General features: G+C 57.3%; 13 protein-coding genes across 13 annotated transcripts; 6 read left to right on the top strand and 7 right to left on the bottom strand.

The window, feature by feature from the left end:
* Nucleotides 1-2,593: 2,593 nt before the first annotated feature.
* On the top strand, nucleotides 2,594-3,400 carry BDY17DRAFT_258355 (velvet factor-domain-containing protein; the record flags this gene model as incomplete). The annotated part of the gene is made up of 2 exons (XM_033731766.1): nucleotides 2,594-2,744; nucleotides 2,802-3,400. Coding segments are annotated over 2 exons (750 nt in total), but the record flags the coding sequence as incomplete, so codon positions are not given.
* Nucleotides 3,401-5,899: 2,499 nt separating this feature from the next.
* BDY17DRAFT_356805 (putative Delta(12) fatty acid desaturase) lies at nucleotides 5,900-8,199 on the bottom strand. The gene is made up of 2 exons (XM_033738289.1): nucleotides 6,812-8,199; nucleotides 5,900-6,756 (listed from the first exon to the last, which is right to left on the bottom strand). Exons 1-2 carry the CDS (start codon nucleotides 7,824-7,826, stop codon nucleotides 6,302-6,304), a joined length of 1,470 nt encoding a protein of 489 aa, XP_033585287.1. The 5' UTR covers nucleotides 7,827-8,199; the 3' UTR covers nucleotides 5,900-6,301.
* Nucleotides 8,200-9,002: 803 nt separating this feature from the next.
* BDY17DRAFT_258598 (uncharacterized protein) lies at nucleotides 9,003-10,248 on the bottom strand (the record flags this gene model as incomplete). Its single annotated transcript, XM_033731790.1, has 2 exons — nucleotides 9,003-9,430; nucleotides 9,486-10,248. The coding sequence occupies 2 exons, from the start codon at nucleotides 10,246-10,248 to the stop codon at nucleotides 9,003-9,005; spliced, it is 1,191 nt and encodes a 396-aa protein (XP_033585286.1).
* Nucleotides 10,249-10,563: 315 nt separating this feature from the next.
* Nucleotides 10,564-13,008, top strand: BDY17DRAFT_57737 (cytochrome P450). Its single transcript, XM_033738521.1, has 5 exons — nucleotides 10,564-10,936; nucleotides 11,191-11,209; nucleotides 11,275-11,495; nucleotides 11,558-12,249; nucleotides 12,314-13,008. Exons 1-5 carry the CDS (start codon nucleotides 10,878-10,880, stop codon nucleotides 12,820-12,822), a joined length of 1,500 nt encoding a protein of 499 aa, XP_033585285.1. The 5' UTR covers nucleotides 10,564-10,877; the 3' UTR covers nucleotides 12,823-13,008.
* Nucleotides 12,858-13,379, bottom strand: BDY17DRAFT_319355 (ubiquitin-conjugating enzyme/RWD-like protein; the record flags this gene model as incomplete). Its single annotated transcript, XM_033736269.1, has 2 exons — nucleotides 12,858-13,177; nucleotides 13,235-13,379. The coding sequence occupies 2 exons, from the start codon at nucleotides 13,377-13,379 to the stop codon at nucleotides 12,858-12,860; spliced, it is 465 nt and encodes a 154-aa protein (XP_033585284.1).
* Nucleotides 13,380-13,593: 214 nt separating this feature from the next.
* BDY17DRAFT_258413 (4HBT like protein) lies at nucleotides 13,594-14,697 on the top strand (the record flags this gene model as incomplete). Its single annotated transcript, XM_033731775.1, has 2 exons — nucleotides 13,594-14,485; nucleotides 14,555-14,697. 2 exons carry the CDS (start codon nucleotides 13,594-13,596, stop codon nucleotides 14,695-14,697), a joined length of 1,035 nt encoding a protein of 344 aa, XP_033585283.1.
* Nucleotides 14,698-14,796: 99 nt separating this feature from the next.
* On the bottom strand, nucleotides 14,797-15,333 carry BDY17DRAFT_328234 (uncharacterized protein; the record flags this gene model as incomplete). The annotated part of the gene is made up of 1 exon (XM_033737814.1): nucleotides 14,797-15,333. One exon carries the CDS (start codon nucleotides 15,331-15,333, stop codon nucleotides 14,797-14,799), a length of 537 nt encoding a protein of 178 aa, XP_033585282.1.
* Nucleotides 15,334-15,625: 292 nt separating this feature from the next.
* Nucleotides 15,626-16,915, bottom strand: BDY17DRAFT_319353 (acyl-CoA dehydrogenase/oxidase; the record flags this gene model as incomplete). Its single annotated transcript, XM_033736268.1, has 1 exon — nucleotides 15,626-16,915. One exon carries the CDS (start codon nucleotides 16,913-16,915, stop codon nucleotides 15,626-15,628), a length of 1,290 nt encoding a protein of 429 aa, XP_033585281.1.
* Nucleotides 16,916-17,147: 232 nt separating this feature from the next.
* BDY17DRAFT_258714 (NAD dependent epimerase/dehydratase family protein-like protein) lies at nucleotides 17,148-18,613 on the bottom strand (the record flags this gene model as incomplete). Its single annotated transcript, XM_033731800.1, has 4 exons — nucleotides 17,148-17,274; nucleotides 17,330-18,126; nucleotides 18,175-18,414; nucleotides 18,467-18,613. The coding sequence occupies 4 exons, from the start codon at nucleotides 18,611-18,613 to the stop codon at nucleotides 17,148-17,150; spliced, it is 1,311 nt and encodes a 436-aa protein (XP_033585280.1).
* A 219-nt stretch (nucleotides 18,614-18,832) lies between these two features.
* On the top strand, nucleotides 18,833-19,552 carry BDY17DRAFT_328231 (S-adenosyl-L-methionine-dependent methyltransferase; the record flags this gene model as incomplete). Its single annotated transcript, XM_033737813.1, has 1 exon — nucleotides 18,833-19,552. The coding sequence occupies one exon, from the start codon at nucleotides 18,833-18,835 to the stop codon at nucleotides 19,550-19,552; it is 720 nt and encodes a 239-aa protein (XP_033585279.1).
* A 38-nt stretch (nucleotides 19,553-19,590) lies between these two features.
* On the bottom strand, nucleotides 19,591-20,801 carry BDY17DRAFT_328230 (HAD-like domain-containing protein; the record flags this gene model as incomplete). The annotated part of the gene is made up of 4 exons (XM_033737812.1): nucleotides 19,591-19,860; nucleotides 19,916-20,581; nucleotides 20,669-20,709; nucleotides 20,768-20,801. 4 exons carry the CDS (start codon nucleotides 20,799-20,801, stop codon nucleotides 19,591-19,593), a joined length of 1,011 nt encoding a protein of 336 aa, XP_033585278.1.
* Nucleotides 20,802-22,370: 1,569 nt separating this feature from the next.
* Nucleotides 22,371-23,295, top strand: BDY17DRAFT_57605 (uncharacterized protein). Its single transcript, XM_033738520.1, has one exon. The coding sequence runs from the start codon at nucleotides 22,420-22,422 to the stop codon at nucleotides 22,936-22,938; it is 519 nt and encodes a 172-aa protein (XP_033585277.1). The 5' UTR covers nucleotides 22,371-22,419; the 3' UTR covers nucleotides 22,939-23,295.
* A 356-nt stretch (nucleotides 23,296-23,651) lies between these two features.
* Nucleotides 23,652-25,784, top strand: BDY17DRAFT_313984 (kinase-like domain-containing protein; the record flags this gene model as incomplete). Its single annotated transcript, XM_033735779.1, has 1 exon — nucleotides 23,652-25,784. The coding sequence occupies one exon, from the start codon at nucleotides 23,652-23,654 to the stop codon at nucleotides 25,782-25,784; it is 2,133 nt and encodes a 710-aa protein (XP_033585276.1).
* Between the last annotated feature and the right edge of the window lie 172 nt (nucleotides 25,785-25,956).

Genomic DNA, 25,956 nt, shown 5'->3' with positions numbered 1-25,956 from the left:
GGAAGGTCCGATTAATGTACATGCGTGATCCGAACACCGGTGCACACATTGCACAGATGGGGTTGGGACATAGCTGCCTTCGATAAGGTATAGGCAATGTGACGATTGCTTGTCAACACACTCTCTACTTTCTTGCTGTTATTCTCCTTGCCTTGCACCACTTTCTTTTCGCTGTTACACGCATGGAGATATCTCGGAACGCAGCGCGCCACAACGTTACGCCATCGCCGGTTTTACGAGCACACGGTCGCACTGCGGTTGTACTGCTGTGCGCCTACATCCTCGCCAAAAGATGCCGTGCAGATACTTCATGCATTTTAGCTGTAGACTACAGGCTGGCGTCGCCGGGGGGGCGCTGCATGCAACGAAAGAACCATCCGTTCTGCATGACCTCGGGGAGAGACGTCAGCGGATTCGTGTCTTGTGACCTCGCACTGGGATCTGAGTCCACAATAAAGACTGGTTTTGTTTGGAGGCTGTGAGAGAGAATGCCTGTCTACAGGGTCCTACAAGGATGGAGTTGGTGTCTCACGAAAGCAAGATAGTACCTGCCTAATTAGGCTAGACGGTGCGAAGGCTGGAAGGCACACTGCGTTACAGTCGCCCGTAGTGGGCGTCCAATAGGCTGTCGGGGCTGCGCGGCATCCACCCGTTCTGTCTTAGGCCCTGGAAATGACACGAGCACGCGAGTCTAGCAGGTCCTCATGAGTCAAGTGGTCATCGATGATTGGCTTTGCAGGGAACCGCCTGCCTGTTATAGGCCGGGGTGGGGAGACTGGATCGGAGGGTTTGGCGGTCAAAGAATGGTTACGAAAAAGACTGGGTCGCACGGAGAGAGGCGTTCCGCGTGGTACGAACGCGTCAAAGGCAAGGCGAGGCATGCTTTGCGTGGGGGGAGTGGAAGACATTGAAGGCTGAGTTCCAGGTTGACAGCCATTTCCGACGCGGCGGCTTCACAGATCGGCGGGCGATAGGGTCTGCGCATCGCTATTGGGCGACGCTGACCAGGCAGGATGTTCATCCATGGATGCGCTCGGGGGCTATGACACGGTACGGGGTTGATCTTTTTCCCCGTCTCTTCCGTGCGGGCTTGAGTGCCGCTGCGCTGTGCGTCCCAGCGCCGGAGGACGGCGTAGCTTGGCGCGGCGCCTCCATCCAGCCGGGTGGGACATGTGGAACTCGCGCGTCATCTGGGGGATGGCCTGCCGTTCAGTGGTGCGCACACACGGCTCGAGGCGAGAGGACACGGAGATTGACGTGAATGATGAAACCAGTCAGGTGCACTGGAGTATCGAAGGGTTGGTCCGATAGGCTTTGGATCGACATGCAGATGAGATATGCCAATCTTTCATCAGCACGCGGTGGAAGCGTTTCTGGAGACAGGCCAAGAGGCAGACTTGTGGAGAGCAGCAGGCAGTGACACGCTGTGATTGACGCACGTGAACGACTCGCTTAAGGGAAAAGGTGGGCACTCGCCGACTCGTTGTGGTAGGAGGCATGCCGATGCCCGCCAGAGGATATGCCCGACTACTGACGATCGTCAGGGAGCGGGGAACCTGGAAGGGGGCATTTGGGAATGGTTCATGCGCGGATCATCGCCACCCGGGAATAGCAGCCAGTCGAACATGCGGCCTTCAAGCGATCGGGGTTGAAGTGGATGGGGACTGCCGTCTCGTGCACCCACGCCAACGGCTCCCTCCTGTCAGGGGAGGTATACTGTACCGTAGACATGCCTGACTTGGCAGATTGGCGCAAATGCAGCAGCATGCGGGCACGCATCAGTCTCGTGCAGCACTGGGGCGACGTTTTAACCCCGGGTGGATCAAGCTTGACGCCAGGCCGCATGCCATCCCTACCGATTGGGAGGGGAGCGGCGGGTGGTGCGAAAAGCAAAAGCAAAAGCGAAAGGGCACAGAGGGTCAGTGATCAGAGGGCCAAGGCGTCCGGTGCGCCCGACGGCCTCTCTCTTCCCTGGATGATCCACGCTCCGCCTTCCTTCCCAGATCCCACTTTCCCTTCCCCGGTCTGACGCTTTCCACCGATCATCCCCCATTCACCCTTCTCTCTTCTCTGGAACGCGGGCAATCAATCACCGTCTGGCCCAGTCTTTGCCCACGCCTGGGTCTTGCCTGGCTGCTCTTCATCATTCGTCCATCCGGCTCTCGGCGCTCCCTTGCCCGTCTGCTGCCCTTGCCACCTGCCTATTCGGGCAGAAGCCTGTCCTTTTGCCCATCCTCCGCCCTGCCTCCGTCGTCGCTATATTTCCATTGGCAAACCCCCAACCCTCCGCCTTCAACACGCAACATCCACCTCGCAGCAACACATCTGCCTGTCGGCTGCCTCACATTCCGACTTGAGCTGCTGACCATTCCATACCTTCGGTGGGTCTCCCTTGCTTGCCAATTCTCTCCAGCGCCGTGGCTCGATTTTTGGCGATCCGCGCACATGGAACCTCGTTCCCGAGTCCATCACACTGGACCGGAGACAGAGGCGCTGCGCATCGCGACAGTCCATCTTCCCGAAAATGTCCTCGCTGACACCTCCCCAGACACCGTATTACCACTGTCTACCCGACACCCGTCGAGCCGCCACCATGGACGGCCACGGCCCGGGTATCCTCCCCTGCGAGAATGAGACCCAATGCCAGGTGTCTCGGAAGAGCAAAGAGGGCAAGACCCTCACCTACAAATTGCACATTATCCAACAGCCGCTTCAGGCCAGAGCGTGCGGCTCGGGGCAGAAGTGTACGCTCATCCTCTTCTCTCCTCCACGCCTTTGATCACCACTGACAACATCAATAGCTTCCGCCGACCGCCGACCCGTCGACCCACCGCCCATCGTCGAGATGAGGATCTTCGAGGGGGACACTGAAGCCGAGCAGAAAGACATCACCTTCGCCATGAACGGCAACTACCTGCTCTTCGCCCAGCTCGAGCAGGCCCGTAAGCTCGCCCCCGTTCGTGGCCAGCCAGACCACAAAGGCCCTCCCGTCCTCACCGGTACCCCCGTCGCCGGAATGGTCTATCTCGAGCGTCCCACCCGCGCGGGCTACTTCATCTTTCCGGATCTCTCCGTTCGTCATGAGGGCAAATACCGCATCGTCTTTAGTCTGTTTGAGGAAGTCAAGGACGCCAAGGACGAGGACTGCATTGCCGACCACGAGAAGCCCATTGGCTGGCGCAACGGCTACATCTCGCATCGTGTGGAGATCCGCTCGCAGCCCTTCAATGTCTACAGTGCCAAGAAGTTCCCTGGTCTGGCCGAAAGCACGCCCTTGAGCCGTATGGTCGCCGACCAAGGCTGTCGCGTTCGCATCCGACGCGATGTGCGCATGCGTCGCCGCGACACCAAGCCCGGTAAGGACTGGGATGGGTATGATGATGAGGGTGGCAAGATGCGCGGTCGCATGTCTGCCACCCCAGACAGCGGCTACCACCATCCCTTTGGCCATCCCCGTCCCAGATCGCACAGCAATGCCAGCCACCGCTCTATCATTTCATCGGTGTCTCGTCGTCCTTCTATGGAAGAGATCGCATACCACCAGGCGACATATGGAGCCGCGCCGCCGGCACCGCAGAACTCATACCCCGAGTCTCCAGCCCTTGGCCCACAGTCGGCAACGGTGCAGTACACGCAGGCACCACCGATGCACGTCCATCCACCGATGCAGACCCTTCCGCCCACCTATCCGGCCTCTCACCTGCAACAACCTGCCCACCACACACGCCCAACGTACACGAGTTACAACAGCTACGGTAGCGCTCCGGCCCCACCGCCCCAGGCTCCTCCGCCGATGTACGATGCTCAGCCTCTACCGCACCGCTACAGCAACGGTTACTCCTCGCCTCAGATTCCGGTGGATACGCGTCGAAGCTTCAGTCACTCGCTAGCATCCGACTCGGCGCCTCCTCCACAGCTCGCCAGCTACAATCATCCATCCACATATCCACCCCCACCCTCAACCTACCATACGCAGCACACGCATCAATCCTCGCTGAGCTCGCTGGACGGATATGCCAAACCGGAGCCACTGCAGCCGCCCACGCGCACCACCGGCGCCCACACGCCACTCTCGTCGCGCCCCTTTGACGACAAGCTCCCACCCATCAACACCGCGTGGAAAATGCCTGCGTCGCGTCCCCTCGAACCTTCCTCTCCTCCGTCCGCCCTTCCGCAGCCTTCAGGCTACGGCTACTCCGCCGCCGACCCGCACAAACGGAGCTACGGCTCGGTCTTCAGCGACCGCCACCTGCGCGAGCCGCTCCGGCAAGGCGCTCGTCCGTCGGTGTCGTTGGCGCCGTACAATGTCCTCGCGCCCACGTCGCTGCACACGTCGCCGAATGGCGGCTCGCCGGAGCAGGATTTCGAGAACGACATTCCGCACAATTCGATCCAGATGAACTATCGGCGCGCTGATGGGCGGGAGGTCAATCGCTACCTGCCTCAGCTCGACTAGGATGTTTTTGGAATTGATGAACGAGAGCTGAACTTGTGTACGAGGGGAGTTGTCTTGTCTTCTTTCGACGGCTTAATCGACAATCACTCCTTTGTCATGCACACGTCTCTATCGATGTCGAATGCCGTGAAAGCACGACTGGACCATCATGGAGACGCTTTTCGGATCTACTGGGAAACGGACATGCCTGCTAATATGGCCTGGTATCATTTTGCTCTGCTTGGATCGCTGTTAATCTGCTTCGGTGTTTTGCGGAAGGGAATCGAGGATACCTTATACTCTGCGGAGGCACGGACAACGGGAATATCTGTTATGTGTTTGTTTCGGTTTTATATCCATCCTTTACGAAGTATTCACGATCCTTCTCTTAAATCGCTCTGCCCGTTTCGGCATTGTTCTCCTATCTCGCCGCTTTCGTTTCGGTTGGTACGAGAAACACGTGACTTTGCTGCTAACGTGCTGGCTGATTCGCGTTGCTCGAAGATGCTACATACCTAGATACCTAATGTCCATGCACACCCGTTACCCAGTGACGCCACACCACACACAATCCTGCTTTCATCAATACTGGGATGAGACGTGGAAAGGGAAAGGGAGGCAGAGGTGTGGCTGGCATGACGTGTGGCGATGTCACATCTCCAACTTCGCAGCCTTGTTTTTCGGCGCGAACTTTGCATGTACACCATATTCCGACTGGTGGGTGTCAGGGTGAGGTGTCCACATCACGTTGCAAAGCAAGGTCTTGTTGAACAGGATTGTGAGACGTAGCTGGGTAGGGGTATGTAGGTAAAGGTAGGCTGCCTACCTTTCTCTTTTCCTCTCCTCTCCTCGCTTTTCTAGTATACATATATCATCTTCCAACATAACCTCCTCACTACCTTCTGCATCATCATCAAAAGGAATCCAAGCCCAACAATGTCCAACAACAAAGCCGACATCCCCGTCGTAGCAGACGACGGCGACGACGAGTACACCACCAAGGAATCGGGAGGGCCGTAAGTCATCGCATCGCATCCCAACTTCACTCCACCCCATCCCTCTAACCAGATTCCTCCAGTCCGCCCAAAAGCAAACAAGCCCAAACTTCCAATCCCAACTCCAACGTCGGCGGGACGGCGTAAGTCCCTCTCTCCCTACACCTTCACACTCTAGCCTCGTGTCAAGCTTGCGTGGTCTGCGCTCATTTCACGGGGCTTTTGGGGACGCACTGGGACTGACGTCTTCCGCTTTTTGGGAACGCGTAGCAAAGACGGCGGACTCAGTACTGCTGATACCGTGGCTGATGGAGGGGAGGATGAGGCGGAGGCGGATGGGGAGTATAAGCCTTCGTAAGAAGAGTGTGGATGGGGGATGGGAAGGGGCAAGACTTGGGACGGGGCAGATTGGGATAGTAAGGTAGTTCAGGTCGTGCCGGTATGCAGGAATGGAATTCGAGCGATTGATAAGTTATTCTCAGTCGATGTTTTGAACGCTGCTATCAGATGTTTGATAATTTCTTCCCTCCCGTCCCCATCAAAATGTCTCTCTCTCTCTAGCTATTTGACCGCCTCGAGGCCCAACCAAATATACAAAAATCGATTCTTGGCTCTCACAGCCCATCATAATCTATCGTGGGAATCGCTTTGCCCTCTATCCGTCGCTTTCCTTGCTCAAGATAATGACTCTTTTTTGCCAGCCGTGGACCTCATCTCACCTCCTTTTCTTGCTGAGAAGAAATAGCGCCGCGCTCAAAACGCAGACGTTTCGCATCGAAAGGAATCAAAGGAAAATAAAAACAATGCTCAGAAATCGATCTGTCGACTGGAGGTCGTTTCGCAGATCCATAGCCACAGCCACAGCCGGGCCTCACTCATCCTTCTCATCCTCCACCTCAACCATCATGCCCCGCTTGCCAGGCGCCGCAAGCTTCGCCGGCGGCAAACCGAGTCCATTCCGGTTGCGGAAAAAGAGCACATTCGCATTCTCCCCTTTCGCGCCCTCCATGGGCTCCACCCACTGGCACCACCGCACACTCTTCCACATGGCCTTGATGAAGCCCACGGGTCCGTCGGTGGTGTCGGAGCGGTAGTGCTGGCCCATGATGGGCTTGATGGCCTCGGTGGCTTCGTCGGCGTGGTAGAAGGGGATGACGGAGACGTAGTGGTGCAGGACGTGGGTTTCGATGATGCCGTGGAAGAGCTGGCGGCCGATGAAGCCGAATTCGCGGTCGATGGTCGCTGCGGCGCCGCGGGCGAAGGTCCAGGTCTCGGGCTTGTAGTGGGGGAGGGAGGGGTCGGTGTGTTGGAGGTAGGTGATTGCGACTGTGGAGATGGGTTAGTTGGGGATTTTGTTGGGGAGTGATTTCGCAGGACTTACCGAGCCAGTGGTTAACCCAGAGATATGGCAGAATATACCACACCAGCAGGTTGGACAAGCCATATGTCTTGCCAACGAAGAAGAGCGCGGTGCCGGTGAGCAGCAGGCCAAGGTCGGAAAGCAGAATCAGACGCTCGTCCCTCTTCTCGTACAAGGGACTGCTCGGGTTGAAGTGGTTGACGCTGCCGTCACCGTTCTTGCGGCCAATGCCTTTGCCTTCGGGCTGGCGCGAATGATAGTTGTGGCCAGTGACGTTGGCGATCAGGTAGTACGGCCATCCGAACAGCTGCTGGGAGATGAGCTGAGCGGCGGAGTAGATGGGCGTGTCCTCTAGCAGCTCGTGCATCTCGTGCAACAGCATGCCGCCCTTAGTGGCGTGCTCCTCACGGGTGCGGGGCATGAAGACCATGTCGCGCTCCATGTGGCCCGTGGCCTTGTGGTGCTTGCCGTGGCTGATCTTCCAGCTGAAGTAAGGGACGAGCAGGGCGGAGTGCAGGAACCAGCCGACGGTATCGTTGAGCGTCTTGCTGGGCGAGAAGGACTGATGGCCGCACTCGTGTGCAATCACCCACAGACCGGTGCCGAACAGGCCTTGGGCAAAGGTGTACCCGGCCCATAGCAGGGCGCGAACGGGAGTGGAGGGGATGTACTCCGGGGTAATGTAGGTGTTGCAGAGGTAAAAGACGGTGGCCAGACAGGCAATGTCTCTCACGACGTAGGAGAAGCCTGTCAAAGCCGATCGCTCAAAGCAGTGCTTGGGAATGGCATCTCGTATCTCTTTGATGGTGTAGTCGGGGATTTTGAAATCATTGCCGTATGAGTCGACGAGCTTCTGCTGCGGCGGCTTGTTGTACTCCTCCACCGAACCCAAAGAGGAGAGGGAGGTGGATGAGGCGGAGCCGGTGGGCGAATCGGTTGGTGAGCCCGCGCTGGAGCTCGAGGTGGTGGAGGGGATGGAGTCGAGGTTGAGCTGGCGACGCTCGGCGTTGCTTGCAGGGAGCGCGGAACTGCTCATGGTGGGCCAATGGTTTGGGAGAGGGGAGGTGGCGTATTGAAATTGTCGACTCGATTGTCAGTTGGACGTAATTCCGCAAGATGGGGCGAGGCGAAGGAGTCGAGGCTCGTTGGAATAGCGTTGAGCGGCGGTCTTGGCGGGGTGTTGAGAGTCTGTTACCAACGAAGGGAGAGCGGAAGAGGCGCGGTGGAGGTGCAACACAACACGACAGAGGATGGAGAGGGACAACGGACAAGGAATGGATTGTAGAAGCGGTGGTGGAAGAGGAGGAGAGGTGGGGGCGGAAGGGGGAGAGGCGAAGGGGTGGTGGTAGTGTTAGTGCGTGCACTCCGAGAAATCGTTGATGGCCCAAAAATTTCTCGACCCACCGGACCCTGGCTTTGGCCTGACCCTAGCCCGAGGCGCGGGTGTGGTTTTGCGGTGTGCTCCGGGGAAAATCGATTAGCTTCCACTGAATTCTCGGCCCTCATTGGCGCAGGCCATCGCTTCTCTTGGGCCCAAGTCTAGAATGCGATGCTGGGCGCGGGCGGGGGAGTGGAAGATTCCAATCGCCCCGACAGTATGGCAGGGGGAACGGGAGGCTCAACAACGCCTCGGTCGGCGTGTCGCAATTCAGGCGAGCTCCAACTGACGTAGATGACGCGCTCTGGCAACAAAGGACCTGTAGGTACGGTACCTGCACTCGGGTGCTGCTGTGTACACTCGCTCTCCCGGTACCTGAGAAGCTCGCCGAAACAGGAATCCCCCTCGCGGGTGAATTAGGCTGTGGACGGTGGGCCGAGGGCAAGGATCGTCACCCGTTGAGCGCTGACTCTCCACCTTAAAACCACCTTCACCTTACCTCCCAGCACGCACATAGTGGTGGACGTGATCTCATCCATCAAAGCAGGCACGCCTTGGCCGACGGCACAGCCCTGCGGCACCTGATGGGAAACCCCGTGGCCAAGCGAGCGGACGGGACGCGCGATATCGCGGAAGATGCGTTGGGATGGCAGTTGGTCGATTCGCTCCGGCATGTGGATGGACATCTCGTCGTCATTGGTCTGCTCCGGATGCGCACATGTCTGTACCTCTGGCCCGCGTGCGTCTTGGTTGGTTTAAGAAAGGGATGATGACATAGCCCTGTGGCCCGTATCTATCGCACATGCTTGCACATGTCAGTACATTGCCTCAGCATCAATTCGCCCTGTCCGGCCACAGCTCCCTCGCCACCTCTTGCACCAACTCCAACTTGGCAAACATCTTCGCCTCGTCCATGCCCTCCGCCTGTCCCTTGGCCATACTCGCAAACCCGCACTGCGGCGAGATGCCAATATTCTGCATCGCCTCATCAACACTGCGCCCCTGTCCCTTTGCAATAATCTCCGCCGCCTCGCGCACTCGCTTCTTGATGAGCTCTCTATCTTCCAGCTCCGCCAGTTTCGTCGTCACCACTCCCAGCACCACATTCTTGTTCTTGGGCAGGAAGCGCAGCGGCTCGAAGCCGCCCGAGCGCGGGTTGTCGTACTCCAGGTAGAATGTGTCGTAGTCGAGCGTTTTGAAGAACTGCTCGGCAATCGTCTCATACGAGCCTTCACTAAAATGCACCGATTTCGAGAAGTTGCCTGGCCATCCACGTTAGTTGATGCACATCATCCTCCTCCTCCCTACTGCACATACCTCTGCACACGTGCAAGCCGACATGCATATCCTTCGGCCGTCCAGCAATACAATCATTGTGCGCCTTCAAATACATATCAAACATCTTCTGCGTATCCTCCCCATCACTCCTCAAACCCTCCAACATCTCCGTCGAGCAGAAGTACGCAAGCGTAGGATCATCAATCTGCAGATTCCGCAGTCCCTCCCCATGCAACGTCTGAATCTCCGTGCGATACGCCTGCGCCAGGTCTGCAAAGAACTCCTCGTCATTCGCATACGCCTCGGGACTATAGCACTTGCCCGGCCCCAGACGCAAATGGAAGTAGCAAGGCGGCGGCATGGTGAATTTACACTCGCTCCACAACTCCCTCGGCACCGCATCGCGCAGCATCCGCCAATTCTCCGTGTAGGGACTGCTCGTATTCCGAATCTTGCCCTCGCACACCGCCGCCATGGGATACTGCTGGCCCGCCTTCTTCAGTGCGGCAATCGGGGCCGCAGACAGGCGCGCCAGCTCCCACGGCACGGGGCTGACTTCGCGGAAGCCGTCGAGCTTCTCGTGGAAGCCGCCGAAGTAGTACTTGCGGTCGAACTCGCCGGAGCTGATGGCGCGCACGCCATGCTGCTGCTGCTTCTGCACAATGTCCGCGATCGCTGCTTTTTGCACTTCCTTCAGCTCTGCCGCGCTGATTTTGCCGGCGTCTGCTTCGGCTTGCGCGGTGGAGATGGTCGCGGGGCGGATGAGGGAGCCGATGTGGTCGGCGTGGTAGCGGACGGGCATGCTGGCAGCGATGCGGGGGAAGGGGGGGTGGATGAATGAGAGAAGGAGAGAAGGTAGTGGAAGAGAGATGAGAACAGCACGATCAGCCTACCATTCGCTTCTGGCGAAGGTTACATATGTCCAACTCCACTCCGCGTGCAGTTCACATGGGGAAGACCAGAATCTCAACTGCCGCTCCATGTCGAAATGCACGGCAGTTGCTGAAACCCCACTTCGGCGAGCCCAGGAAGTAGCGTGAACGCCGCCCATCTTCTTCAGGCGTGCCAGAAATGGCTGATGGAAGAGTCGACGACCGGAATGAAGGACAGTGTAGATGGAAGAAGGGAACTTTGGGCGAAAGTAATAAGTCGATGTTAATCAGATGAGATGCTGACCGATTCGTTGCCTGGTGACATTCTTCCCAAACCCTGGTGGCCTCAGGCGTTGGCCGGCCTGAGGCAGCACCCAACTGCAACAACTTCCATCGTCCACCAGATCACACCGGAAATGGGAACGCAACCTTTCAAATACGCAACACCCTCGAGATATCACTGCCCTCTGGGACTCCCACAGCATCACACCCTTCAACGCCAGTCCGATTCCAGCCTCTGCTTACGGCTGACTGAGCATTGCTAAGGCACTGCACACCTATGTCAATACTTAGCCACCGAGCTCTAGACGCGACAACACAAAAGACAGCACACCCCATTCAATGGACTCGAGGGCAAGGCATTCGAGGGCAATGCCTTCGGGGCGAAGGGGTCCGTCTATGGAGCAGGTCTTCTTCCCCTCCCGGCCTCCTCCTCCTCCTCCCACTCCTCTCTCTCCGAACATATTTGCAGGCCTCGCCATCGTATACGCAGCCCTCGTCATCTTCGTGGCAGTCTATTACGCCTATTTATTCTGGCGCTCCAGACAAGCAGACAAACTGCCCCTTCCCCCGGGACCCCCTCGTCTCCCCATAATCGGGAATCTGCATCAGGTGAGAAAACACACCCGCGGCTGGCTCAACCATAGTATAGAGCTCACCAGTTCACAACGCTCCAGGCCCCCAAACTCTGGCCATGGCGAACCTACCGCGAATGGGCCCAGACTTACGGCCCCGTCATGTCGCTGCAATACGGCAAGGACACGGTGGTTGTGCTGAGCAGTCACACGGCCGCCAAGGACTTGCTCGACAAGCGGAGCAATTTGTACAGTTCGCGGCCGCGCCTGGTCATGGGGCAGGAATGTGTGAGCAGAGGGCAGAGATCGGTGTTGATGCCGTAGTAAGTGAGGGGACGAGAGATCCTGATGGTAGATAACCCTTTGCCTAACTGTGACCACCCAGCGCCGCGAAATACCGCAACCATCAACGCATCCAAGGCGGCCTAGTTCAACCACGGTACGCGCAACAGTACGTAAAATTGCAAGACCTCGAAAGCCTGCAGCTCCTGCACGACCTCCTCTCCACCACCGACGACACCTGGATGCACGCCTTCCACCGCTACTCCGCCAGCCTGATCTTCGGCCTGGCGTACGGCAAGCGCATGCCGCGCGGCGACGAGCCGGAACTCCAAAGCGTCGCCACCATCATGGACAACTTCCTCTATGCCGCGCGCGTCGGCACGTGGATCGTCGATGCTCTGCCCTTCCTCAACCACCTGCCGCGCTTCTTGGCGCCGTGGAAGCGCATTGCGGATGGCTTTCATGACTTCGAGGCCAAGTTCCATCTCCGTGCTTTGACCGGGGGACTGCAGCGGCCGGGCTGGAATTGGACCAAGCTGGCTACGTCGTGGAAGGAATCGAGTGGCATGTCGGAGGAGGAGCTGGCGTACTGCGTGGGCAGCATGTATGAAGCGGGCAGCGACACGACGACGATGGCGTTGCATTCTTTCGTCATGGCCGCGTTGACGGCACCAGAGGCTATGCGGAAAGTTCAGCGAGAGCTGGATTCGATCGTGGGCGATCGAATGCCGGAGTTTGACGATCGAGGCCGATTGGCCTGTATTGAAGCTGTGGTAAAAGAAACACTTCGTTGGAGTGAGTATGCAAGGAGAACGACTCTCAACAATCTACCCGCTAACAATCCATTTCTTTTCCCCAGGACCGGTAAGCGCAGGCGGCATCCCGCACGCCATTGACCAAAAAGACGACGAGTACATGGGCTACCGCATCCCCAAAGGTGCCATCGTCGTCCCGAACCACTGGGCAATGGATCTCGACGAGAAGATCTACGGCCCGGACGCCCTCGATTTCCGCCCTTCGCGATGGATCGAGAACCCGAACCTGCCCCTCGCATCTTTTGGGTATGGCAGACGGGTGTGTACGGGACAGCACGTGGCGATGAACTCCCTGTTCATCAACATTGCGCGCGTGCTGTGGGCGTTTGACATCGAGTGTGCGGATGATGCGGACAGGAAGGGGGAAAAGGTGCAGCCGGACCCTTTGGCGTACTCGCAGGGCATCAACTCGGGCCCTCTGCCGTTCAAAGCGAAGTTCGTGGTGAGGAGTCCCGAGCGCCGGGCTGCGGTGGAGGAGCGGTGGCGGAGCGCGGAGAAGGACGTGAGAGCCATCCTGGACGAGATTGAGAAGGCGACGTCGAAGATAGACTAGCCAGCCAGCCAACCATCCCAGACCCATCCTCCTTATCATCGTCCCCAAGCATAGAGCCGAGTATAGAACCTCACCAAAGCCTCCGCTCCCACCAAGTCCCCCTCGCGCATCAACCTCGCAACATCGAGATTGTACGGACTATCCGGGTTTCCGCCGGCACTCAGCAACTGCTGCACGGCTTCGAGCGTGCTGATGAGGCCGTACGCAGGCGTCCAGGAGCCCTTGAGGAGGTCGAGACAGATCTCGCCGGTTTTGAAGTTGACGTTGGGATGGCAGCAGGGAGTGCGGAAGCGGATGTCGGGTGGAGCGGCGGGGTAGTTGGGCGGAACGGCGAGGGTGAGAGTGAAGGTGCCGCCTGAACCATCATACTGTTAGTATGTCGAATTGAGAGCGGAAGTAGAGTGGAGTGTACCTTCGTATGCTGTCTCCTGCGGTCCTAGGAGAACAGCGGTCAGGTGGAGGAGATCTCCATCGTCGGCCGGCTGTAGAATTGCTACGGCCGGGGATGGATCGGAGTGGTAGGCGTCGAGCTCTTTGATGAGTCTCTTGGCTGCCATTGTCATCGAGCCATGGTTATGTGCAGGGATGCAAGTGACACTTCCAGCGTGAAGCTGTCTCGATGCTCCACGTCAGGTGCGGCGGACTTTCGTTTCTCCGAGCCTCGGCTTGAGTCGCGTGTCAAGATATTTCTCTGGGCGCCGTGGCGCATATCAATCTCTCGACGACCTTGCATTCCCATCACCCTCTCGATCGAAAGACCTCGGACTCAAGATGTCCGCCGTAACGCGCCTGGGCCTCATAGGCGGCGTCCTCACCACCTCCGCCGCCCTCGCCGGCCTCTCCACCCTCCCCGCCGTCCGCGACACCCTCACCAAACATCTCGGCCCCAACGGCGTCAAGCACACCTGGCGCCTCCTCGCCCTCCTCGTCGCGCTACTAAATCTCAAAAATCTGCCAGGCTTCTGGCACATCCGCGTGCTCCGCGGCATCATCTACCAACTCTACTTCCAGCCGCACCCGCAGCAGCCGAAACACCTCTTCGCCCCGATGATCACGAGCAGCTACAACACGCCGTACGACACCGACTACAACTTCCACAAATCGAACAGCACTTATTTCGCGGATCTCGATGTCGCGCGCGCGCATTATATGGGGTGCATTATCCGCACGGGTCTTGCGAGGCTGAATAAAGGCGATGAGCAGGGATTGCCGAAGGATACCACCGAGGCGGGCGGGAAGTACTTTGTCGCGCTGGGGAGTATTAGCTGCTTCTTCCACAAGCAGATCGAGCCGTTGCAGCGCTTTGAGATTTTCACGCGAGTGCTGAGCTGGGATCGCAAGTGGCTTTACGTCGTGTCGCATATTGTGAAGCACGGCGCTGTGCGGCCGGAGAGCTACGCGCTGCAGCCTTGGAGGAAGAGGAAGGCGCGGCGGCAAGGGAAGGGCGGAGAGCAAGAAGGTGATGCGCAGGATCTTTCAAAGGTCATTTTTGCTACGAGCGTGGCGCGATATGTGTTCAAGAAGGGGAGGAAGACGATCAACCCGGAGGTTGTGCTTGAGAGGTCACGACTGCTTCCTCCGCGGCCCGATGGCGTGGATCTGCCTCCGCGGACAGAGGGGACTCCGAGCGATGCAACACCCGCACCTGCTGAGACGCCGTCCGGTTCCGGTAATGGCGATTCACACAATGTAGTCAGCGAGGCCAGCACCCGACTCACCCAAGAAGCCGAAGCGGACGATTCCTGGACATGGGATGATATGGAAAAGGAGCGGCTTCGCGGGCTGAAAATTGCCACCCACTTTGATGCTTTGAGCGCTGCACAGCACGAATTGAGAGCGAGTGAGGCCCTTGGACAGTACGGCGATTACTGGTAATCCTGGATGTGCATTGATTGAACCCCCTCTGCATAACCCCTGATAAACCCATAGAACATAGACTGGCGTTGCTGACAGCTAGTCGTCGCTGGTCGGCGTTTACTCCTTGCACACGCCATTTTCCCCCTTCATTCTCATCGCCTCAAACCTCAACAGCTCGCGAAGCATAGCCATCTGCATCGCGTAGCTGGGTACGTAGCGTTTGACCGGCAAGCCATCACGGTCGACGTCATCGACCTCCCACCCAACGGACGACGGCAGTTTGGCAAAGTATTCCATGATAGGGTCCGTACACGAGAGCCGCAGGACGAGTTCGCGGTCGTCGAAGTGGAAGTCGGTCGTCTTGTTGGCCTCGAGCTGCCACCAGGCCCGCGCGCCGGGCTCGGCGTACACATACTTCTTTCCGCCCAGGGTGCGAAAGCTTTGGTACGCGTCGGTCAACCCGCTGTCCTCGCGAAGCATCTCGCGCGCCGGCTGTGCCCAGCTGTCCAGAGTGGAGGGGGTGATGTTGAAGAAGACGCAGAATTGCTGCCGTTTTTTCAATGAGGTTGCCGTCATGTATATTTCGTAGATGTCCTCCTTCTCCGGCGGATTGAATCCGCTTCGCAAGGGGTCGGCTTGGTCAGGGGTTACCATGTTATTGGCTTGTGGACGGGGTCGTCTTGGTTGTGCTGTTGGAGTGGTTGTCGGGTTGTGAAGCTGCCGTGTTGGTTGTAGTACTGTTGGGAAGTTCTTGAGGGGAAGATATTCGCTGGGAGGGCGAGGAAGAATGTGATGGAGGTTCGCGTTCAGATGTCTGATTGGAGAGGCAGTGCACTTGTATGCGATCGACTTGCGCCTGCTGGTGCATTGATGTGCACTTGCAGCACTACCCTCGACAGCGTAGCGGCAGGCGCAGACACCAGCCTCGACTGCATGAGGGAAGCCATCACAACTTCGACTTCTTCGGCCCCATGAAGCCAAACAAATACCCAGCAACCTTGCGCATCTGAATCTCCTCACTCCCCTCCGTAATCCGATACCGCCGATGATGGCGCCAGATGTGCTCAAACTGGCAGTGGCGACTATACCCCCATCCACCATGGACTTGGATCGCGCGGTCCGCGGCTTGCCCGCACAGCCGGTTGGCCCAGTAATTGCACATGCTGACTTTGTCGCCGAGTTTCTGCTCCACTTCGACGTGAGGCATCGAGTCCATCTCCGTGGCGGTTTTGCGGATGAGTAGCCGGAGCATTTCGCATTGTGTCGCGAGTTCGACGAGGGGGAATTGGATGGCCTGGTTTGTTGCGAGGGGTTTGCCGAATGGCGATCGTTTGCGAGCGTACTCGACGCTCTGGTTGATGCAGTACACCGCCGCGCCGAGAGAAGAGGCAGCTTGCCGGATGCGATTCTCGTGGACGAAAGCCTGCGCCACAGCTAGACCCTCGCCTTCCTTCCCCAGCACCGCAGACGCCGGGACTTTCACGTCCGTCAACGACACCGTCGCGTGATCGGTCGGCATGTTGAGCGTCCACTCGTAACTCTCCACCTTAAGGCCCGACGAGCTCTTCGGCACAACGAAACACGTAATGCCCTTTGCATCGCCATTCTTGCCAGAACAACGCGCAAAGATGAAGCAATGCGACGCCTTGTGCATGCCCGTCTGCCACATCTTGCCACCATTAATCACCCAGCTGCCGTCCTTCTGCTTTACCGCCTTGGTCGCCATGTGCGTCGCATCGCTCCCATGCCCCGGCTCCGTCAGCCCAAACGTGATCCGCACCCGCCCCTCCAAGCGCCCCCAAATCAACTCCTTCTTCTGCTGTGCGTTGCCAAAATGCTGCACCATGACAATGTCCGGGAAGTTGCCGACAACCGAATGTTCCGTCTGCAGATCGTTGAACAGCCCGAGTCCCTTGCTCGCCATGTGCTCGCGGATCACCGCCATCCACAAATTCGATCCGCGTCCGCCGTCATCATTCTGTCCGCCGTACTCTTTGGGCAGGCTGAAGCGATAGAAGCCGGCCTTGTCTGCGCGTCGCGCGGCCTCGACCATCAGATCTTCCCATTCTTCGCGCGGGAGGCCGCCGGCGTCCCAGTTTGTGCGGGCGTGTTCGCGGCGGTGGTCGAAGAAGCGATTGTTGTCGTTTTGGTGCTGAAGAGGGGTGATTTCGTCGGCGATGAACTTGTCGAGGCGTTTGATGTAGTTTTGGAGGTCGGAGGGGACTTCGAAGTTCATTTTGACGAGGAGGATCAGGAAAGGATGCAATGAAGAAGCAGAGAAAGACAACAGACACTTACGAGAAGAATGGGTGGACTTGATGAATGAGTGTCTTTTCCAAGCAACCGTGAGCTGTTAGCCTTCTACCTCGGCCGGGTACTGGTCAGGTAAAGTGAGGTGAAGCGGTTGCGGGGAAAGAACGGAGATCAGAGTCCGACGACACTCCACTCCTCTTCCAAGCTGCCAACATCTATCTCGGTTTGATGCTGTTGGGATCTGGCACAATCTTCAAAGCCACAAACTCTTCGATCACCGAGAAGATGGACTCGTAAGAATCGACGAAGCCGAAGAAGCCAAACTTCTTCGCTTTCGTGGCGCTGTATGCTCGCATTAGCCAACATCCACCGAGATCGTCCAAAAGCCATCACCTACCTCATCACGCTCGCGTATGGCCGATGTAAGCAGAAATTGGCCCTTCCAAAGATGGAACCAACATCCTTCCACTCTGCATCTCTCAATCCATGCTTCTCACTCAACTCCTTCCACGCTTGAACATTCTCCGACGATTTCGCCCATTCCACAAACGAGAACTTGAACCTCATCATCGACCTCCTCCCTCTACCATGAGGTGGTGGGTCACACTTCATCCCTTGCTCTTGAAATTTTGCTGCGCTGCCATCGTCCGGACCAATGTAATCCATATCGAAATAACTCGCCAGCCTGGGCCACATTTTGCCCCAGGTGAATTGACAATCGTCCGAGGCGTTGAACGCCTGGTTTGCGGTGTTGGGTGCCAGGACCGACCATTCGTACAAGTAGGAATTCAGCACCGCATTCGATAGAGACTGTGGTGCATACCAAGCATCAAGGTCGCTGGGATATTCGAGTTCCCGCCCCAGGTACTTCTGCACGCACGCATATGCCAGGATGGGGAATAGCAGGGACTGGGACGAGTCGATAGCCGCTCCGATGACGAAAGAAGGCAGTGCGGTATTCCATCCGATGCCGTGTTTTGAGCAGAAGGACTCGAGAATGTCATGCTGTGTATAGTACAGATTCGGCTCGAGGGTGAGACGATCATCGCTTTCCTCGTCTGGAATGTCTGTGGCGCCCAGATGGACGCCGTACCATTTCTGCCCGAACTGTGCGAATACTCGCTTCGGTAGGGCGTTGGCGAGCGGCAGGGCTTCGAGGAAGTTACTCATCAATTCATCTGTCGGTCGAATTAGCTGTTGTCGTGGCATCGACGCCACTCATGTATTACTGTTCTTGTCGACCAGCCTTTGATCGCCCCATTGAAGCGCACCATCGTCATCGACAATCAGGACGTAAGAGAAGAAAAAGACGTAGTCCGGCTTGATACCCCTCGACTTGAGAATATCCGCAATTTCCTGGGGAGTCGTTAAGAAGTCCACGGGCACATGCTCTACGGTGTCTGGCCACTTTCCCGATGGTGGTCGTCGCGAAAGGGCGTAGATCTTGCTCCATCTTTCGCTGTTCTCTGCGAGCACTCGGACCTGCACAAAGTCAATCAACGAATCATGGAGGATAGCAGCATTATTTTCATACCATATGCGCTCCTGAGATTCCATTTGCACCAGTGACAGTTGCAGTCAATCCTTTGGATGCTGAAGACAGGTCCGGTAGGCCGCGGTAAATGCCTTTGCTATAGATGCCTTGCACGCTCGACTTCTCATTGTTATCTGCGGCGCTCATCATGATGGCGCCGTTGATTTCGACTTTTTGTCCTTCCGTCGATTAACAATGAAGTAATGGCAACAGAAGTCGAGACTGACATCAATGCATCGAGCTCTGCAGCCTTCAAGCGGAGGCGCTCGCAGCCGAAGCGCACCTCACCTCCACCACCACAAATTCCACGTCTCCAGCACAACAGCCTACCAAATGCACGCAGCGCAGGGCATCCAAAAACACCCCATGTCCACCTCCGCAGCCGCAGCCCCAACCTACGAAAACCAACACGTGCACGCAGTCTACAACCAAATCGCCGCGCACTTCTCCTCAACGCGGCACAAGCCGTGGCCCATCATCGAAAACTTCCTGCGCACGCTGCCCGCCGGCGCCATCGGCCTCGACGTCGGCTGCGGCAACGGGAAATACCTGTCCGTCAACCGCGACATTTTCATCGTCGCGTCGGACCGGTCGCGCAACTTGCTGGAAATCGCGGGCAAGGAGGAGTCGCATCGGCCGCATGCGGTTGTGGAGGCGGATGTGCTAGAGTTGCCGCATCCGAGGGGGACGTTTGATTTTGCGATTTGTATTGCTGTTGTGCATCACTTGTCCACTGCGGAGAGGCGGGTGGAGGCGGTGAGGGGGATTTTGGAAACGTTGAGGCCTGAGGGGAGGGCGCTGGTTTATGTGTGGGCGCTGGAGCAGGGGGGTAGTCGAAGGGGGTGGACGGCGGACGACGAACAGGATGTGATGGTGCCGTGGGTTATGCGGGGATCGAAAAAGGCGGCGTCTGCTGATGCAGATGGGCCGGCCAACGGAGGGCAAGACAGGGTGTTTCATCGGTACTACCATCTCTACCGTGAAGGGGAATTGAATCAAGATGTCACGGCCGCTGGAGGGGTCGTACTGGATTCTGGATATGAGAAGGACAATTGGTGGGTGGTTGCCGGGCGGCAGCTGACCTGAGGTCACTACCCACGCAAGCCACGTTGAACATCGACTGATCACAAGTCCTTCCCCTTCAACCGTTGGGATCGCCTTCGGCTGGGCTTCTCAGGCTCTGGTACGGCATCTACTTCCTCCCTGTTTGATGCCTTCTTTGCAGTCAGGCTGACTTGGTCCAAAGATTGCACGACGTGAAATCGTGCCTTGTCTTCCTCAGACAGCGGCGCATTTCCGGGTCTGTCAACGATGGAGGAAGCCATCCCAGCTTCGATCGCCGCTTCGACCTCTTTGACATTGTCGCTGAGGAAATGGATATCCTGAGGAGCCATCTACAGAAAGTTGAAGTCAGCTTCACTGCAACGGTCACAAGATGTCGTGACCTACCTGTAACGCATCAGCAATCTTTTTGTAACTTCCCGCATCCTGCTTGAGTCCGGCATTCGTCGTGTCGAACCAGCCACTGATGAGGTGTTGCAAGTCTTCAGTAGAAGCATTGCCATCTTCGTGTGGAAGGTTGGTAGTGTCGGCCTGGATCGTATCGATGTTGTTTGTTGCAAGATCGGATGACATCTGAACAGCTCCATCAGAGCCATCTGCTGCTCCACCCTCACCCTCAATGGCTTTCTTCTTGGCGGGCACGGTCTCATCATGATCCAGATCTCCTTCAAGTGCTCGTTTCCGCTTTTGTCCAGCTTCTGCAGTCGGACTGGCAACATGACCGAAGAGCAGCTTTTGCGCAAAAACGCTCCCCGAAGAGTAAATGACGAGCTGCACTCCTTGCTCCTTCCATTTCCTCAGCTGAGGCGCAACATCGGGAAACAGAGGAGTGGAGTATGCGCCAGTCTTGTATCCAGTTTCCCAGAGATATCCTTGAAGGTTCTTGAGATACGCGATCTTGACGTCGCGCTTGGTGAGATCTTCAACGTGGGCCTGGAGTTCTTGAGCGGACTGACGTGCTTCTTCTGGGAAGGCGTCGCGGTATGGTCTGAAGTCCTCGTCGTCCCATTTGGAGGACAAGACGTCGGGTAGGGCCTTGAGAGCATATGGGAACTGTGCTCATGGGATATGTTTCAGTAAGAAGAAGTCGAACTAAAATAGCAAAGAGGAAGGAAGCTGTGTGCTATGCGGAAGACCTACCAGCGTGTCCTTGACGAAGGATATTGGGCAGACAGTGCCCTCTGCGGTGGAAAACACACTCAGTCGCACATCTAACATCAACCCTTGAAATACACCTACCAATGTCAAGCAAGACACATTTGACGGCTGCCATGTTGCGTGGCGTCACGTGTCGGGAAGTGTCGACAATACAGTCGGCGGTGGGAGGCCCAAGGGCAGACGAGGCTGCGGTTGCAGGCTGCTGTGGCACCACTGAAAACGAGCGAATGCTTTCCCCCAATGGACAGTGAATCCTCACCTCCCAAACGCCAATCTGGAAGCAGTGCTTCGTCCGTGCTCCGCGGCGCTTCGCTGCGGGACGGGACAATCAGGTACTGTACAGTACCTTTGACTTGGTACGCGCGGCTGCAGTCCCCGGTGTCTCATGCAAAGTGCAGCAATCCGAGGGATCCGGGTACGCAGATGCTCGGGCCAAGGCCAAAAGTCAATGCCCGTAAGGAGGATTATGCTTAAAGAGCAAGATTTTCACAGCAGAGCCGGCTCATTCGCCGCTTTGGTGTAGGGCCAGGTACCTTGCAGCGTAAAGGAAGACCAGTGGCGATGCGGACAATTCACCGCCTGTGTGGCGGAAGTACATTTACACCGCAGCGGTCAAGGTCGAGCACGTAAGGTGTGGTAGGCGCCGTGGTGCACAGACCGTGTCGTCGCCCGAAACTCGGCTCCACTGTTGAGGACCGTGCCTGATCCCCGCGTTTTCGTGCGGTCAAGGAGATTGCGGAGAGGGAGAGACAATCGTTGTCCCACACACTGGACGATTGTTATCCACGGCTAGTTGATGATCGTTATCAGGGCAGCCGCTGGAGAGTCCACATCAGGCCCATCCAAGAAGGTTGATGGGTGGAGCGATCGTCGGCCCAGGCCGCTCTAGTCCTATGCAGGCCAGCTGCAGTAGCACCTCGACTTGGACTGCGCACGCATGCATAACCCCAGCCATTACTCGCCGGGGAAGCTGTGGCTATCCTCAACGGCATAAAAAGAGGCAGACGCATGCACCTGCCATTGGACTCGAGCTCCACCGCAACAAAGCATTGAGAGGCGGGCATCGTATGTGATGCAGTAGGTAGTATTGATGATGCTTGACACCCCCGTGCACGGTTCTCTCCAGATCGCTGGCAGCAGCTGGACTCCTGCCCACCCCACCATGGCGCAAGCATGCTTAATTTCCTTTGACTTTGTTTGATGCAGAAGGTATCGATTGGCCGTGCGAGCCGGACCAAGATTTCTGCGCGTCAGGCTGTGCCTCGCCGAAACACTCATTACGTGAAGTAGGATGGGTGCCAGCAACTCCAGACGGGTGTGCTCGAGGCGCCGGTTTCAGGGAGCCGGGTAAGCTTGGGCTTGTTGGCCTGAAGGAATTGAATCTCCGATGTCGCCCCTCGTAAGACAAAGACTGCTCACACTCCTTGCCGAGTCATGGATAGCGGTGTGAAGGCCGTTGAATCGTGCTCAAAGCCACCGCATCAGGGTCGAGACTCTCGAACGAGGACTTTGCCTTCACCTCTGCCGGGCGTCGGAGCAGAAACGTGTTGCTTGGCGGAAGCGTCCGCAATCCGACTGCTGGACTTGGAAAATCAGGTGGGTCGGCTGACGCTAGCTCTGGACAGCTAGTCCGCATTCAGCGATAGCGTGCTTTCCCCGGATGGCCAATCACGAACAAAGGTGGCGAGCCTGGATTCGAGAAGGTGCGACGGGCCTGCCCTCTCTTGCCCTCCATGTCCATCCCACCACAACACACCCTCCTCCCTCTACACCGCTTCTCTTCGCCCACATACACCTCTCCCTTCCCGCCTGCTCTTCGCCTGCCATTGTCCTACTTCCTTCCATCGTCTCGACGACTCTTCCTGCTACCCTCGAATCCACACCCGGTCATCCATCGCTCCTTCCTGCGACGGCTCGGCGTCGGCAGTCATCAGTCATACATTCCTTATCGTTTCACCGGGCGACACCATTGGAGGCGTGACACCGACCACACTCCCACCTTCCTCAACACCTTCCACCCTCCCCTACGACTCTTGGCCACTGTATTTCTCGTCCACCTCCTCAATTCCGCCAGCTGTTCAAGGGGTGCGACGACATCAGCGGAGCTCTCGCAATCCCGAGGATCCGTGCTTTCGTCATCGGTCACCAGGCTTCGCAAGCTCGCTTATTCGGACAAAACAACACCGCAACCTCACCACTCGTCCGTCTCTCCCGCAACGACAACGCCTCTCGGGAAAACAGGTGGTCTTTGATGCCCAATGAGACACACACACGCTGCTTTCCTCCCCAGGCACTGACTCTAGGCGCCAACGCCTCTACAGTCATCCTTCTCCGACTCATCCGCCTCCATCCCTCATAACCCCCCTTTCCTCCATATACCTTGGACATACCCCTCTCACGTGCACGATCACCTCTTCTATCACGCCCCTTACGACTCTCCATCACCTTACCCTTACGACCCTCTGTACGACTCCCGCCATCCTCAACACCATACGATCGATCCGTCCGGAACACTCAAGAGCCCGGCCTGATCACAACCTACCCTGCACCTTCCTTCTCTGTGGACCCCAACCTGCACATCTCTTCCTATGAGATAGCCACAATCATTACAATTTCTTCCCGTTGATTCCGGAGCGAGCGTTGGTCACTGTCTATTATTCTTATCGGGTCCACCGGACACTACTGAGCCCTTTTCCTCCGTGGACAGGGCGGTTTTCTTTGTACATTGGGGTTTCCTGCCATCAACACCACCATCAGGGTGGATCCAAACACTACACGGACGAGGGGCCATCTGTTAATTTTCCCGAAAAAAGCCAACGGGCGGGCTTGATCACTGGTCGGACCTTCTTGGTCCATCATTGTACACTTCTCCCTTCCAGGCATCCATCGCGCCCACCTCCTTCGACTTCCGAGTCAAGACATCTCTTGACCTCCGGCATCCCACTACCGGCGAGAGACTTGTCCAATGGAGTGTTTGCGAGATGGCTTTGAGGAAGGACATATACTCAACGACCGTTTCGTGACCCTCGCTCCCCTCAACCATGGCTCGTTTGGCATGGTCTTCACTGCCACGGACAAGTTGACCGGAGCTGAAGTCGCTATCAAATGCATCACCAAAGCAGACGCCGTCAAAGATCACACCCCCTGCCCAGCTGCTATTGCTACCGATGAGCGTTCCGAGGAGCTCGAAATCCATTCTCGCCTGAGCTTGCACCCTCACATTGTCAACTTGATCCATCACTTCGAGACCGCCGCCCACCAATATATGGTTTTGGAGCTTTGCAACAATGGCGACCTGTACGAGGCCATTCGCACTGGCCGAGGACCCCTGGAGACCGAGCACGTCCGTGATTTCATGCTCGAGCTTGTCAACGCCATCGAGCACCTGCACGTCAACGGAGTCTACCATCGTGACATCAAGCCTGAGAACATCTTCCTTACCGCCGATGGTGCCATGAAGCTGGGTGATTTTGGGCTGGCGACAACCGAAACCTGGTCGACAGAGTTTGCCGTGGGATCCGATCGATACATGGCGCCGGAGCAGTACGAGTCCTCGGTCTACGGGTTTGGGTACTCGCCTGCCTCTGCCGACGTCTGGGCCATTGGTATTGTTCTGCTCAACGTGCTCTTCCAGCGCAACCCCTTTGCATCGCCAACTCCAAAGGACCCCTTGTTCTCGGACTTTGCTCGCAGCCGTGAAAGCCTCCTCGACGTCTTCCCGACCATGTCGCAAGATACGTACAATGTCCTGACGCACTCCCTGGCCTTGGATCCCGCCAACCGTTCACTCGGCGCCGTGCGGGAAGCCCTCAAGGCTGTGCGCAGCTTCACTACCGATGACGAAGCACTCGATGAGTTCTGCACCGAGCAAACCGACTTGGCTCCCGTTTCCACTGCCGCTCGCGAACCCCTCCGAACGCCGTCCATCACCAGCCCGAACATGACCGCCGACTCCTTCCCATGGGCCGACGCTTTGCGCAAGACTCCCCAGAAGGCCGTCCGACAGCTCTCGACTATTCGTGATGATGAGCCGGATCTATTCCCCGGTTCGTTCAAGAGCGAAGAATGGCAATACGTCGACGCCGACACTGATGCTGATGCTGACGGAGCATCCCTGCATTCCAACGTCGACTCTGGTCTTGGCATGTCGTACAAGTCGGCAAGGTCTAGCAAGAGTATCGCTTGGTCCCTCCCGGCCCCATCCAACGTCCTTGGCTCTCTTCCAATCACCTTCACCAAACCTGCTGGCAAGACCTCACCCTACGGTGCGCTTGGCAGTGGCTTTTCTAAAAGCTGGAGTGATTTGTACGAAGAGGACTTTGAGATGGAGGAGCAAGGTCGAGGATCTTTCGACTTTGGCCTGGAGCTTGAAAGCGTAGGCACTGCTCAGCCAAGCACGCCTCAGCCGCAGACTCCGAGTGAGGATGATGGCGGAAGTGCTACGCCCCGGCCCATCCTCGCAGAGGCTGATGTCAATGTCCGCGGCTCCGTCAGCCCTATGAGGAGGGTCCTGGACAACGACAATGCCACTGCTGAACTGCCAAAGATACGCTCGTCGTCCAGCTTCCTCGTCGATAAGTGGGCCATGCTCGGGAACCTTCGCCGTGGTGTCAAGCAGGAGAGCTCGTCAACTACCCCAACTCCTATCCCACAAAAGTCGAAGTACTCTGATGCCTTTGCCAATTTTTCGGCTTCGTTTGGCAGCAGCAGCACGAAGAAGCAGAAGCCCGCAAGCAAGCCTCGTGAGGAGGCGCCCAGCTGGCGCCAGGATTCTCCCGAGAGGCTTCGCTCGACGACAATGAACAAGAGTCAAGTCTGGGAACGCAAGGACAGCCCGCCTCAGCCTGCGCAAAGCTGGGAGCTCGACAACAACTGGCGCGACCATCGGCGCCCAGCCAACACCATCCCCTCTCCATCACCCTCTCCAACCAAGAACCCCTCCGAGCGACCCGCCTACCTCCGCCGTCGCAGTGGGGAGAACTTCCTCGAAACCATCCTCCGTCCCGCCAGCAACGCGGGCAGCGACGACGGCGACCTCCGATTCGACATCAACGGCGATCTCGAATGGGTTGGCAAAGTCCAACCATTTCATACTTAACGACGTTTTTCCCTTGGGTGGGTGGGGATTGCAAACACGCATCCCCCCCTTGTGTACCCTGTCTTCACTCCTCCGGTCCCCCCTTCACCCTGTTCTGATTTTGCTCCTCGGGAAGACATTCATCTCTGCAGTCTGGATTGTACAATCAATGGCTTTCGGGTACAAGGGCGTT

This window comes from Neohortaea acidophila, assembly GCF_010093505.1.
Source record: "Neohortaea acidophila strain CBS 113389 unplaced genomic scaffold BDY17scaffold_13, whole genome shotgun sequence".
Taxonomy (NCBI): domain Eukaryota; kingdom Fungi; phylum Ascomycota; class Dothideomycetes; order Mycosphaerellales; family Teratosphaeriaceae; genus Neohortaea; species Neohortaea acidophila.
Note: the sequence above shows the minus strand (reverse complement) of the source record. Positions and strands in the feature narration are given on the sequence as shown.